Source organism: Olea europaea, chromosome 15, assembly GCF_002742605.1.
Source record: "Olea europaea var. sylvestris chromosome 15, O_europaea_v1, whole genome shotgun sequence".
Lineage (NCBI taxonomy): Eukaryota > Viridiplantae > Streptophyta > Magnoliopsida > Lamiales > Oleaceae > Olea > Olea europaea.
In genome coordinates, this window is record NC_036251.1 from 13,331,459 (window position 1) to 13,344,670 (window position 13,212).

The 13,212-nt window shown below is 33.7% G+C and overlaps 1 protein-coding gene across 1 annotated transcript in view; it reads right to left on the bottom strand.

Moving 5' to 3' along the window:
- Positions 1 to 12,259: 12,259 nt before the first annotated feature.
- The window catches only part of LOC111410226 (terpene synthase 10-like), a 3,028-nt gene continuing 2,075 nt past the window's right edge, over positions 12,260 to 13,212 (bottom strand). The window contains 2 exon segments of the mRNA XM_023040479.1: positions 12,260 to 12,721; positions 12,848 to 13,096. Coding sequence (XP_022896247.1) covers positions 12,425 to 12,721; positions 12,848 to 13,096 — 546 coding nt within the window. The 3' untranslated portion in view covers positions 12,260 to 12,424.

Here is a 13,212-nt window from a genome sequence, read left to right on the forward strand (position 1 = left end):
TTAGATTGTCACGAAAGAGCTATATAGATAAAGTACTTGAAAGGTTTGGCATGCAAGACTGTAAACTAGGTGATGCCTTTGTCGCTAAGGGAGAAAAATTTAGTCTCAAACAATGCCCGCAAAATGACCTTGAAGTTAAGAAAATGCAAAAGATTTCCTATGCATCAGCTATTAGGAGTCTAATGTATGCTTAAGTTTGTACACGTCCAGACATAACATTCATTTTTGAAATGTTAGACAGATATTTAAACAACCCTAGGATAGATCATTGGAAGACAACCAAAAGGGTTATGAGGTATTTAAAGAGAACAAAAGATTACATGTTCACATATAGCAAATCGAATAAGTTAAAGATCACAGGGTACCCGGATTCTGATTTTGCTGTATACCAAGGCAGTAGGAGATCGACCTAGGCTATATCTATCAACTAGCTGGAGGAGCTATTTCCTGGAAGAGTGCCAAGCAGACACTCATAACTTTTTCTACCATGGTAGTAGAGTTTGTAGTGTGCTATGAGGCATCTAACCATAGAATATGGTTGCGAAATTTTATCACTGGGCTTTGTATTCTGAATGGCATAGAAAGATCGGTAAAGTTACATTGTATTTCTTGAGGATAACATGTTTTAGTGGGAGTTTGTATTCTCATTTATGTTTAGTTTTATGGACATATTTGTGTATTTTGATATTTTTCTATATATAATGAAGTATTCAGTTCATTCCAATCTATTATTATGTTCTGTATTGATCTCACTTAAGAAATAAGGTTGGACTAGTTGGAAATAGACATGTTTGGGTCACATAATATGTAGTTTCCATGCTAGACTCCCATGATTGATCTATGTCATTTGGTTGTATGGGTGTATGTGACCATTGATGGATTTAATCATACTAAATGAGATGAAAATCGCTTTAATCCTCCATTATTATAAACGATGGACAAAATTGTTTGGAAATACCCTTAATAATGATAGCAAAATTTTGAGCTCATAAATCTGAGCACATTTGTAATATTACATGTATGGTCCAGTGAGAGATTATTGAAAAAATTTCCAACGTATGAGGCCACACATGTGTGTGTGTGTGTGGGTCTATATATATATATATATATATATTAAAATATGTGGTGCTATTTTAAGACTTATTCAATAAAGTGATCTGTTAAAGTCAATTATTGGACTAACGTGTATTAAATGTCATGGGAATAGAGTATAGAGATCGGACGATGTTATTTTAAATTAATGAGGGGACAATTTGAAATAAAACAAAATTAATAATTGCTTAATGTAGTTATTTATCATAGGGTCATGGTCCCCAATTATATGTGATTTTTCATATCTCTCTGCATCCCTATCAACAGAGAAGAAAATTCCAAGAAATTATGTAACAATTGGAGGATCTTAACCCATTCAAATACTAACAACTATGGATCAAGGTACGTTTCCACTTTTTTAATGTTCTCTTTGATTTCAACATGGAGTATTTATGTGATTTTGTGAAAGGATTTGATAAAATTTTGGTTTCTTTCAATTCCTACATCACCTTTCCAGTTATCTTGGTGTATATGGCTAAAATATATGTTACAGTGGACTAGAAGTGTGTCATTGCATCATAACTCTGCAACAAATGATAAAAAGCATAAAGTGATTGGTGCTAAACAATGTCAAAGGTATAATGAAGATGGATATTACAAGTTTTTCTTCTGCACATCCATCTGTCTTATCTTAGAAAATGCTAGGGCTGCCTAATACATAGATATGAATTCCCAATATAACCCTATCATAAAGTCGATCCGCAGTTCAAGAGATAAGTGAATAATATAATTAGGCTTCACGTAGTCAATATATCCCTATTATTAAATGTTGATAAGCAATTCAAGAGATAAGTAAAAAATATAATTAGATTCTACAGAGTCCAACAATTACTATATTTATCCTATAAGAGTAGCACAAATGAACAACATCCAATTCTCACTTGCAAAGATTCATATGTTAATATAGATAGAAGCATGTGTACTTACCTTGGAAATGAAACAATTGCCACCATCACTATTATTAGAGGGTACAAATCTGTCATAAGTCTCGTAAAAAAATCTCGTCAACTGGTCCAAGGAGGTCTACTCCAGGCTTTAGTTCCACTTTGGGGTTGTTTGTCTCTATTTCTATTGAAACAAAGGAAATATATTTTCCTTTTGGTGCCCCATTGTGTGCATAAGAGCAACAGACCATATACCTTTTGTAAATAAACAATTATGTCTTTGAGGATATCTTGACTAATTATCTGAAAATGATCTCTCTTGTAGTCCAAATGAAAAATATTTGCTCAAATATTCAAAATATTCATCATGGTAGCAATACATAATAACTTTCTACAAATGCCTTGAGACTAACAGGCATAGGAGGTCCACATGATGATACTACAAAACACAAATAAATGCCCTTAGTTTGGATCATCTTTGTCAATTTAAAATTTCTACTTCACACATTTTACTTTTTGTTTTTATTGTTTCTCTAGGTCTTTTATGTACACCCCTCACATGAGGGAAGGGCCCCCATGCCCAATTAATGCGCGAGCCCCATCCCCTGTGAGGGGGCTGTACACTGAGCTGTAAAGCTTAGTGTACATGTAGCACCCTCCTGTGAATATTATTTTGTATATATCTTCACAAACATGTATCTACGCTACTGTACAAAGAGCGTAGCCATAGTATATGTAAGAATTTTAAAATGCACATATGATAAATACATTCTTCGTAATAAAAAGGGAAGAAATGATATATAAGGTAATAAAATGTGCACATTATTTATCACTAACGAAGCCTCATCTAGTATGCACATATTAGGAGGAAATCCCCCCAATGGTCACTGAATCTTGCAAAAAATCCCCTAGGTGGTCACCGAACTTCAATACATCCTTAAATAGTCACTAAACTTTTTCGAAGTCCCCCACAAGTGGTTACCGAACTTCAAAACGTTTCTGAATGGTCACTAAACTTCGCAAAAAATCCCTAGGAGGTCACTAAACTAGTAATGTATGGGGTCCCAATTTGCAACATTGAGTGACCTCTCTAGAGGACTTCGTTAAAGTTCAGTGATCATTTAGAGACGTTTTGAAGTTCAGTAACCTCCTGGGGGACTTCGGCAAAGTTCAATGACTATTTAAAGACGTATTGAAATTTGGTGACCTTCTAGGAGATTTTTTCAAAGTTCAGTAACCATCGGGGGGATTTCCTCCACATATCAACATATAACCATACATATTACAAGTAGCACTAAAAGGTTCGATTATGTATATGTGATAAATATTGTTGAGCGGAAGATGATGACCACCAAGGCTTGAACTGGGCTTAGTTTTTTTCCCAGTCAACACCACAAGCAAAACAACCATAAACCCCTTTCACAGCCTCTCCCACTTACGGTTGCTACAGTTACCCACTTAGAGAACCACAAAGGGGAATGAAATCACGATGAGAACAACCACAGAGATAGCAAAATGAGTGAACAAAATCGAGGTAGAGAGATCACAAAAGAGGCGGCTAGTTTTTCTCACACAAAGAAAGACCGCGACAAGGGAAATATAACCAAAGCAATGTGACAATTAAGGTAAGTAGAGATAGGGTATGGTAATGGGTCAAAAGGAGACCTAACACATAGTTAAATGGACTGCTAAGTGCGTTACGTTTTATTTAGCCGTCCAGGTAAGTGAGATGGGCCATGAGTGGCACTAATTTAAATTAGGCTGCTTCTAATGGCCCAAAATAATTTTGGGGTTGGATCATTTCATTTGAGGCATTGGTATAACGTTCAGTCATTTGGTCAATGTTGACTGAAAAAATAAATCGAGATCACGTCGTTTGACAACAATTTGCCTACGAAATATAAGGAAATTGTGATACCATCTAGTTAGATATATCTATCGATTTACCTTCATTTTATCACTTAATTAATTACCAAAAATTCACATTTGAGCATAAGATTGTTGGAAAACAAGTTCAATTATCTTAGCATTCTTAGTTGCCTCCACAATCTAACAAAAAAGGTACTTTAACAATTGACAACTTTTTATTATAGGGAACATTCATTGATCAAGCAATGACGGTGCTAGAATAAAGGACTTAAATTTACCTAGAAATAGTAATGTCTAATGGACAATTTTCTAGTTACTCCATTTCAATTATTATCAGACACGAAACGGTATTTTACAAAAGAAGAAAAGAATCTACGGTTGGCCGACTAATAGTCTAACTGTCTAATTGAAAAGTAGAGTGATACCAATATTAACCAAGATTCTAAAAAACACAATCATAAACTGAAAATAAAGTGCAGGAAATAAAAATGAACATAAGGATTTTTTCGGCCGAAGCTCCAAAGGTTTGGCGATCACTTCTAACCCCTATTGAGCATCCATTAAAATGGATAAAGCTCGATTGCACTATAAAACCCCAAAATTTGGCACCAAAAATTACAAGAATGCTCCAGTAGTTACAAGAAATAAAGTTACCAAGACTTATCTTTAAAATGAAGCACAAATCAAGCCTCACTCCACTAAGGAATCAAGAAACCCGGATCACACAGGTCACAAAAACAAACTGCCTTCTTCGAACCGCAGAAGAATGAGTGCTGATACACAGTGTATCACTTTCTACCGAGAGACTATACACAAAATCACAAAGATTTCAAAGAAATTTGAACTTCCAACATGAATCACGCAAATTCGTACACCATACCAAAAAAACCAGTATATTAACACAAGTAAATGGAGTAGAACTTCATCATCCCTCAAGTATACACCTGAGAATCACTCAAAATTGGCTTGAATATGTGAAGAAAAGGGATTTCATACACAGAGAAGAAGAGAGATGAAGAGGCGAAACCAAACCCTAGAGAAAATCTCTCAAATTTGAAAATGTAAGAATAAAGTCTTTCTCTCCAATCTAAAAAATCATGTTCCTAGTAGAGAGTCACAAGATTTCATGATGGGAAGTCTCTGGAATCTGATAGGATGGTCGTCATGATGCTTCTCTATTTCCACCAAAATCAGAATCTGTACAACGCTTTAAAATTACCCTCCCTTTGTCCATTTTAAAAATCAAACCCAAGTTGTATGAACCCTTTAAATATCTCAATAAGCACTACAAGGCTTCCCAATGAGTTTCACCAGGATTTCCCATAAATCTACTCAAAACACTAATACTAAAAGCCAAATCAGGTTTGGTACAAATCATTAAGTACATGATTGAACCAATTGCATTAGCATAAGGTATTTTAGACATTCTTTCAAGTTCATCTTCACTTTTTGGACACGAATCAGATGTTAAAATAAAGTGATTGGCAAGGGATAAAGTCACAGGTTTACAATCAAACATATTAAACTTCTTAAGAATCTTATTCACATACTCTTCTTGGCATAAAAACAAGCAATCAAATTTTTCATCTCTTATAATATGCATGCCAAGTATTTTCTTAGCGGAACCAAGATCCTTCATATCAAATTCTGATTTTAATTTGTGTTTGATATCATCAATTTCAGATTTATTGGCACTAGCAAAGAGCATATCATCAACATAAAGCACAAGATACAAAGAATCTTTACCTCCATTTCCTTTACAAAAAAGACATGTATCATAATTGCTTCTACTAAACCCAAACATCAAGACAAATGAATCGAATCTTTTATATCATTGTCTCGGAGCTTGTTTTAGGCCGTACAAATATTTTTTCAATAAACACATTGTTTTCTCAGGATTTCTTTTAATAAATCCTAAAGGCTATTTCACGTAGATCACTTCATCCAATTCACCATATAAAAATGCAGTTTTTACATCTAGTTGATCAAGTTTCCACTTAAATTGTACAATCAAAGCAAGAATACATCTTATAGTTGTATATTTAATGACGGAGGAAAAAATCTCATTGTAGTCCACACCCTCTTTTTGTGTGAAATCCTTGGAAACAAGCCTAACTTTGTATCTAACATTGTTAGTGCCACCTTCCCCTTCCTTATCTCATAATCCAGTTGCAATCAACTAGCTTCTTATCCTTAGGTCTATCAACCAATTCCCAAGTTTTATTTTTGTATAGGGAAGACATCTCTTCTTCCATAGCACTCAACCACCACTTAAAATCTTTATATTTTAAGGCTTCACGATAAGAACTAGGTTAAGTTTTAGATTCATTTTGATAAGTGAACAAAGACATAAATTCACCACTATTAAACCTGGCTGGTGGTCTAATTTATCTCCTATCCCTGTCTCTAGTGAGATGGTATTCATCTAGAGGTGTGTTATCATCATTATACTGCTCAGGTTCAACCAAATCAAGCTCGTTTTCAGTCTGATCAACCTCATTAGTTGCTATTTTTAAGGGGACAGAACTCGTATTATCAATTTTAATAGTCTCCACCTCAATTTGAACATCATTTTCAGTTAAATTTCCCTCTTTCCCTTCCAAACATGGCATACATGACTCATTAAAAATCACATCCCGTCTTATAATAAACCTGTAACCTTTTCCCTATAAACCCAAAGCCTATATCCTTTAATATTTTCAACATAACCCAAAAACACACATTTAAGGGATCTAGGTTCAAGTTTCCCTATGTTTTGATGAGCATATACAGCACAACCAAATATTTTCAAGTAAGAATAGTTCACAGGCTTTTGTGTCCACACAGATTTAGGCAAATCAAAATTTAAAGCATTTGTAAGACTTTTATTAATCAAATATGCATCAGTTTTAACAGCTTCACCCCCAAAAAAATTTGGGTAAATCAGAACTCAAAAACATACACCTAACTTTATTCAACAAAGTCCTATTCATTCTTTTTGCAATGCCATTTGTTGGGGTGTGTAGGTCACAGTCCTATGTCTTAAAAAATGCCATTCAACTTGCGAAAATTATTAAACTCATAATTGCAAGATTCTAGACCATTGTCGGTTCTCAAAGTTTTGATTTTCAAATCAGTTTGATTTTCAATTTGGGTTTTCCAATCTTTAAATGTGGCAAATGTTTCACCTTTAGTTATCAAAAGAAATACCCAAAATTTTCTATAGAAATCATCAATTATAAGCAAGTAATACTTGTAACCAGACAATGTAGGGGTGGATGCAGGGCCTCACCAATCAGCATGTAAGTATTCTAGAATTCGCTTTGATTTATGAGTACTAGTGGGAAAATGTAACTTAACTTGCTTTCCAGTCAAACATTGTTCACATTTAGACAAATCACCAATAATTGATTTTCCAAATACACCTTTGTTTTGTAAAGTCTTTAAACCTTTTTCACCAATGTGACCAAGTCTACAATGCCACAATTTTGTAAGATTAAAGTTATCATCTAAAACTGCAGCTGAAAGGCCCAACAAAGGTTTTGCATTTAAAAAGTATAAATCATGTCTCTTTGGGATAGAAGTGATCAAATCACTACCTGTAAAGATTTTTATGTGTCCTTGACCTAATTTTATGTCAAACTCTATGTCATCCAACATTCCTAGAGACACAAGGTTTCTTTCTAATTTAGGAACAAATTTGGCATCTTTTAACAATAAAATTCTGCCATTTTCTAAGAGCAATTTTATGGTTCCAATACCTTTCACTTTGCAGGTTATGTTGTTTTCCATGATAACTTGGTCCCCTTTAGTTTGTTCAAAGTCCAAAAAATAGTTTTTATTAGGGCACATGTGGAAAGAGCAACCTGAATCAAGAATCCATTCTTGATTTAGGTTTCTTTCAACATTTACAAGAACCAAGCTGTTATCAAATTTTTGCTTATCATAGGACAAAACAGCATTACCCTCATTTAACTTCTTTCCTTTCAAATCATTTTGCTTTTTGTAGCAATCTTTTGCAAAGTGACCCAACTTACCACAATAATAACATTTCTTTCCCTTTCCCTTTGTTTTAGATTTCATTTTGTCATTGTTTCTTCTCTTAGGATCATTTTGAAATTTTGAATGAAAATTAGATTTACCAGCATTTTTGTCTTTTATCAAAAGATTTTCTCCACTTTGTTGGTTGATAAAATCTGATTTTAATTCAAGAACCCTATTTCTTAAGGCATTTATAATGATATATGCGATAAGCTTGTCTCTACCATATTATAAGACATTCTTTAGGTCTTTATGTCTATCACTAATGGAGTTTAATAAGACCACAGTCAGCCGATCTTCTTATAATTTCTCATCACAGTTGGCAAGGCCCTGGGTCAATTTGGTAAATCTGTCCAAGTTCTCATCTAAGCCAACAGAAGGATCTATTTTGAAAGAAAAGAATTGTTTTAGCAAAAAACATTTGTTTGGAACAGTTTTTGGCTCATATTGGGCTTTCAATTTAGTCCACAATTCTTCAGGAGTTTTAGTTTCACCTATAGACCTGATCACATTGTCTGAAAGGTACAAGAAAATAGTACTCCATACTATTTCTTCCAACTCAGTTCTTTTTGTAGCAAATATTTCAGTAGGCCAAAAATTATCTAAGGCTTTAGCACATTTGATTTGCATTAAGATAGCCCTCATTTTCTGGCTCCACATATTAAAGTCCACCCCCATCATACATGCTCACTTCAAACTTAGCAGTAGCCATGACAAGATTCACCAAGGCAGTTCACAAACACAAGTTTGAATTCAAAAACACACAGGGATACACAATAAGAGTACTATAGACAGAACATGGGATTTGGTGTCAGTGACCAATGCAGTTATATTATTTTCACAAAATGGTAAACACTTAACACTAGGTATAGAAGGCAGAATCACAAAGAATAGAGATGACAATCCTATGCCTCAACTAACTTCTCCGGCAAGACCTTCTAATTGCACTTCTGCTAGTGTTGTTATCTCAGATTCCCAAGAGTTCTTGAGTCTTTGGACAAAGACCAGCCATAGTAGGTTTTGTTAGTGCAAGGTAAATCAAGGGAAAAATTAGAAGACCCTACTGTAAAGATTAATTGCAGAATGTAGGAAAGATCTCACCAATGAGTTTGATAAAACTCAATTTCCACCAGCTAATGTTTACTGCAGGTTTCAAGAATCTGGTTTAATCAAGAAATCACAAAGCTCCAGTAGTCCAGATTGCTCTGATACCACTGAAAAGTCGAGAGATATCAATATTAACCAAGATTCCAAAAAACACAATCATAAGCTGAAAATAAAATGCAAGAAATAAAAATGAAAACAAGGATTTTTTTGGCCGAAGCCCTAGAGGTTTGGCAACCACTTATAACGCCTAATCTTCTGTTGAGCATCCATTAAAATGGATAAAGCTCGGTTGCACTATAAAGCCCCAAAATCAGGCACCAAAAATTACAAGAATGTTCCAGCAATTACAAGAAATAAAGTTACCAAGACTTATCTTTAAAATGAAGCACAAATCAAGCCTCACTCCACAAAGGAATCAAGAAACCCGGATCACACAGGTCACAAAAACAAACTGCCTTCTTCGAACCGCAGAAGAATGAGTGCTGATACACAGTGTATCACTTTCTACCGAGAGACTATACACAAAATCACAAAGATTTCACAGAAATTTGAACTTCCAACATGAATCACGCAAATTCGTACACCATACCAAAAAACCCAGTATATTAACACAAGTAAATGGAGTAGAACTTCATCATCCCTCAAGTATACACCTGAGAATCACTCAAAATTGGCTTGAATATGTGAAGAAGAGGGATTTCATACACAGAGAAGAAGAGAGATGAAGAGACGACCCCAAACCCTAGAGAAAATCTCTCAAGTCTGAAAATGTGAGAATAAAGTCTCTCTCTCCAATCTGAAAAATCACGTTCCTAGTAGAGAGTCACAAGATTTCATAATTGGAAGTCTCTAGAATGTGATCGGATGGTCATCATGATGCCAGGTGTCGAAATCTTGTTAATTGGCACAACTAATAGAGTTGTCATTTTGAAAACACGTTTTTCTCCACAGATTTTTGGAAGCACACTTGACAAAATAAAAATCGACAGTTTGAATTCTCAACACTAACTTTACGAGGAAGCGTTCAAATAATTTTGTTAATCTTGATTCAACAAAGAGAAAGTTCTTCCTTTCATAACGGTGGTTTCAGAGAAATTCAAAATTTCCGTAATGGGATAAAAACTCTTTTGGTCACCAAACTTTAATATGTTCTTCAGTCATCGTACTTATTTTAGCATAAATGGTCATTGAACTTATAAAGTTGTTCCAATTAAGTCACTGGCTATGAATCCATTAGTTAAATTTAACACATTTGGGGATGTGCCTACAAATTCGATCTCTCTGAGTTTAAACATTTAAACGAGTGCTATGGAATCAAAATCACATGTGATGCAAAACATAATTGTAATGTTGTGTTGCTCATTGGACTGTTTTCATCCAAAATAGACACAAAATTCCTTGAAAAATTACTTCTTTAAATCCTAGTCTAATGAGCGAAACACAATGGCTTTGCCCCCGACGTACGGTCCATTTTAGTCAAATTTCATCGTTTAGGGTTTCGAAAATGATTTTTTTCATGTTTTTTAAATGATTTTGTTAATTTTAATTAAATTAGGATTTTAATTCCATTTAGGATTATATTATCTTTAATTCTTATCATTATCTGAAGTAAGTCATTATCTAGAGGTTTAGTTATTATCCATATTTTAATTATTGCTTTAAATATAAGTTGGAAGCTTTCATGGTCTTAATTGAATTTAATTATAATAAAGAGCTTTGAGAAGTTTCTGAAAATTATTCCATCTTTCTTAACATTTGTGAGTGAATCAACAAGTTTGAATTTTTTGCGAGTTTTTGTTCTTCCCTATAAGCTTCCGCTACGTCAACATGTCAAACACTAGCTTATTAATGCCATCTCATAATTCTTATAACTACTGTCAATGACATAAACAACATCACCTAAACAAAACCGTAAACTTTAGTAATTGATATGGAAGGATTGTCTTAACTAAAATATCTTTGTAAGTTCGCCGACAATCTATGCTAAAAGGGAGTTACTAAAATGTCACATTTTGAGAGTTTGATGACCAGAAAGTTTGTTAACCTGTTCAGAAATTATATATATATATAAATGATGAATACTAACTTCACATATCAATGTTACATACTAGTCATTCTCATCCAAGACACATGAGAGCGTAGTTGAGATTGAAGACCAAGAGTTGAGGCATCACATGGAATTGACCCATAATCTCCATTGCCTCCTCCTCCTCGTCCTTCCAATTGTCTCCCATGTCTCTCCCCTCTCTATTTCTTGATATCGCTTTTTTGTGACATTATTTTGTATTTAAGATCTGTTTGCCAAGCTAAATGGTTAATCTCCTTTTACAAGATAAATAAAGTTATAAAATTTGAGAAATTGTCGCAAATGGTCACTAACCTTAGTCTACCTTGTGGATATGGTTTATAATATGTTTCTTGGCACAAACGTCACCGACCAATGTGTTTTAGTGCTATTTTGGTCCTTTTTATGAAAAAGACCAAAATGCTCTTAAATTTTTATTAGAAAAAATTGCAGTTGGGTTCCTAAACTTTGCAAAAAGGTGGAAATGGATACTTTACCGTTATCTTCTTATAAAATAAATTAAAGGAAACTAACAAGACTATTATGAACTAATTTGAGTTTAAACTTGTACTTAATTAACTATAGCATGTTAAAAAAAATTATTGGTTGTATTATTAAGTAATTACGCTATTTTAGAATTTAAACTTTTATTTTATATTTATAACAAAAAGATAATAGAAAACAAATATTTTATCACGAAGACAAATCTGTGAGTATTAAGCCGGTAGATGCTCTCAAAATGACAAATCAGTCAGCTTGGATACAACGGTTGGGTGATTATTAAAAATAGACTTGTGTTATATCACCAAATTACAAGGTAGTGAACTACATGTTCAAATAAATGAATTTCGTATCTTAACATTTAATCTAGCCAATGATTAAATGTTATTTATTGTCATGTGTACAAGTTAATTAACATCAATATTGTTACACAGAATTATTCTTTCAAATTAGGGAACCTGTTTTTAGCAATTGTTAGACTTTATTTATTATTTTTGTTGAAGGGTCAAATAACTGGAGTCATGGTTATATTGTTTGCTATTTATTTGGCATTATTATATATGTTAGTGGGGTTAGTGCAATTAGTGGGAAGTATCTTGTATATTTTATCTATATCTATATTAAAGAGTGTCAAATTGATGAGAAAGGTTCGATGAACTAATTATTTTTGCGAGGATAGGGTTTGTATTTAAAAGTCCATTGGTTCCTCGAATTCAGTATATATTAAGAGGTGTATATTAAAAGGTCTGAATTCGCTCCAATCATCACAATTATTTTTGTAACAAACATGGATTACATGATATGTTTGGCCACGACATCATAGTTAATATACAGTGCAACTTGCAAGTGTGAAAACAACATTCCTACCACAAATGAATTTCGAACTCTAGTTGAGGGGAATGGGCTCAAATAGTAAAGCTAAAATGCGATCTTTTGTTTCATGATTTTGAATTCCATGTCCATCTCCATACTGGTACATGTATTGTACCATTCGAGCAAGATTCACTGCAATTTCAATGAATGTTTGTGAGAATGGACAATTTGCATCTCGACCTTTGTTAATCTTTTTCCAGGTCTCGCATATCAAAAACCTTATGTGTTTGCGTGACTCATCTTTGGAAGCACCAGTTTCATTCATGTAACATTGTATTGATTTAGGAACATCGCCTCTTTCCAATTCATCCTGAATTAATAAAGCATAAAAAACACCTTTAGCTGAAAGGGTTAATTTCGAATTCCTATTGTCTCATTGATTTCATTAACCAAAAATGTTGTAAACATGAAATGAAATGGCTTGCTGCATACATACCGATGATGTTGCTAAATCATCTGCAAGCCTTAAAATTGTAGCCGACCAGCGAACTATATCAGGATATTTCTCTAAGCACTGAATGGCTTCTTTCTCTATCGGATTGGTAACAGAGAAAAAAGAATGTGACAATATTACATGAGCTGATATTGAAATCAATGCATTTTCCATATACTCTTCCATTGTTGGGGTGTATCCAGTGAAGCACCATTTTGCCTCTTGTAAGTATGCTTTGCATAAATCTGTCCACTGTGACATTGATTTGACATGCTTATTGTAAATATCTTAGATCGGAAAATTTTAAGGATATTTAAAACATATAGAGAAATTTCTGTTGGTTGTAGTAAAGGATAAAATATGAGATC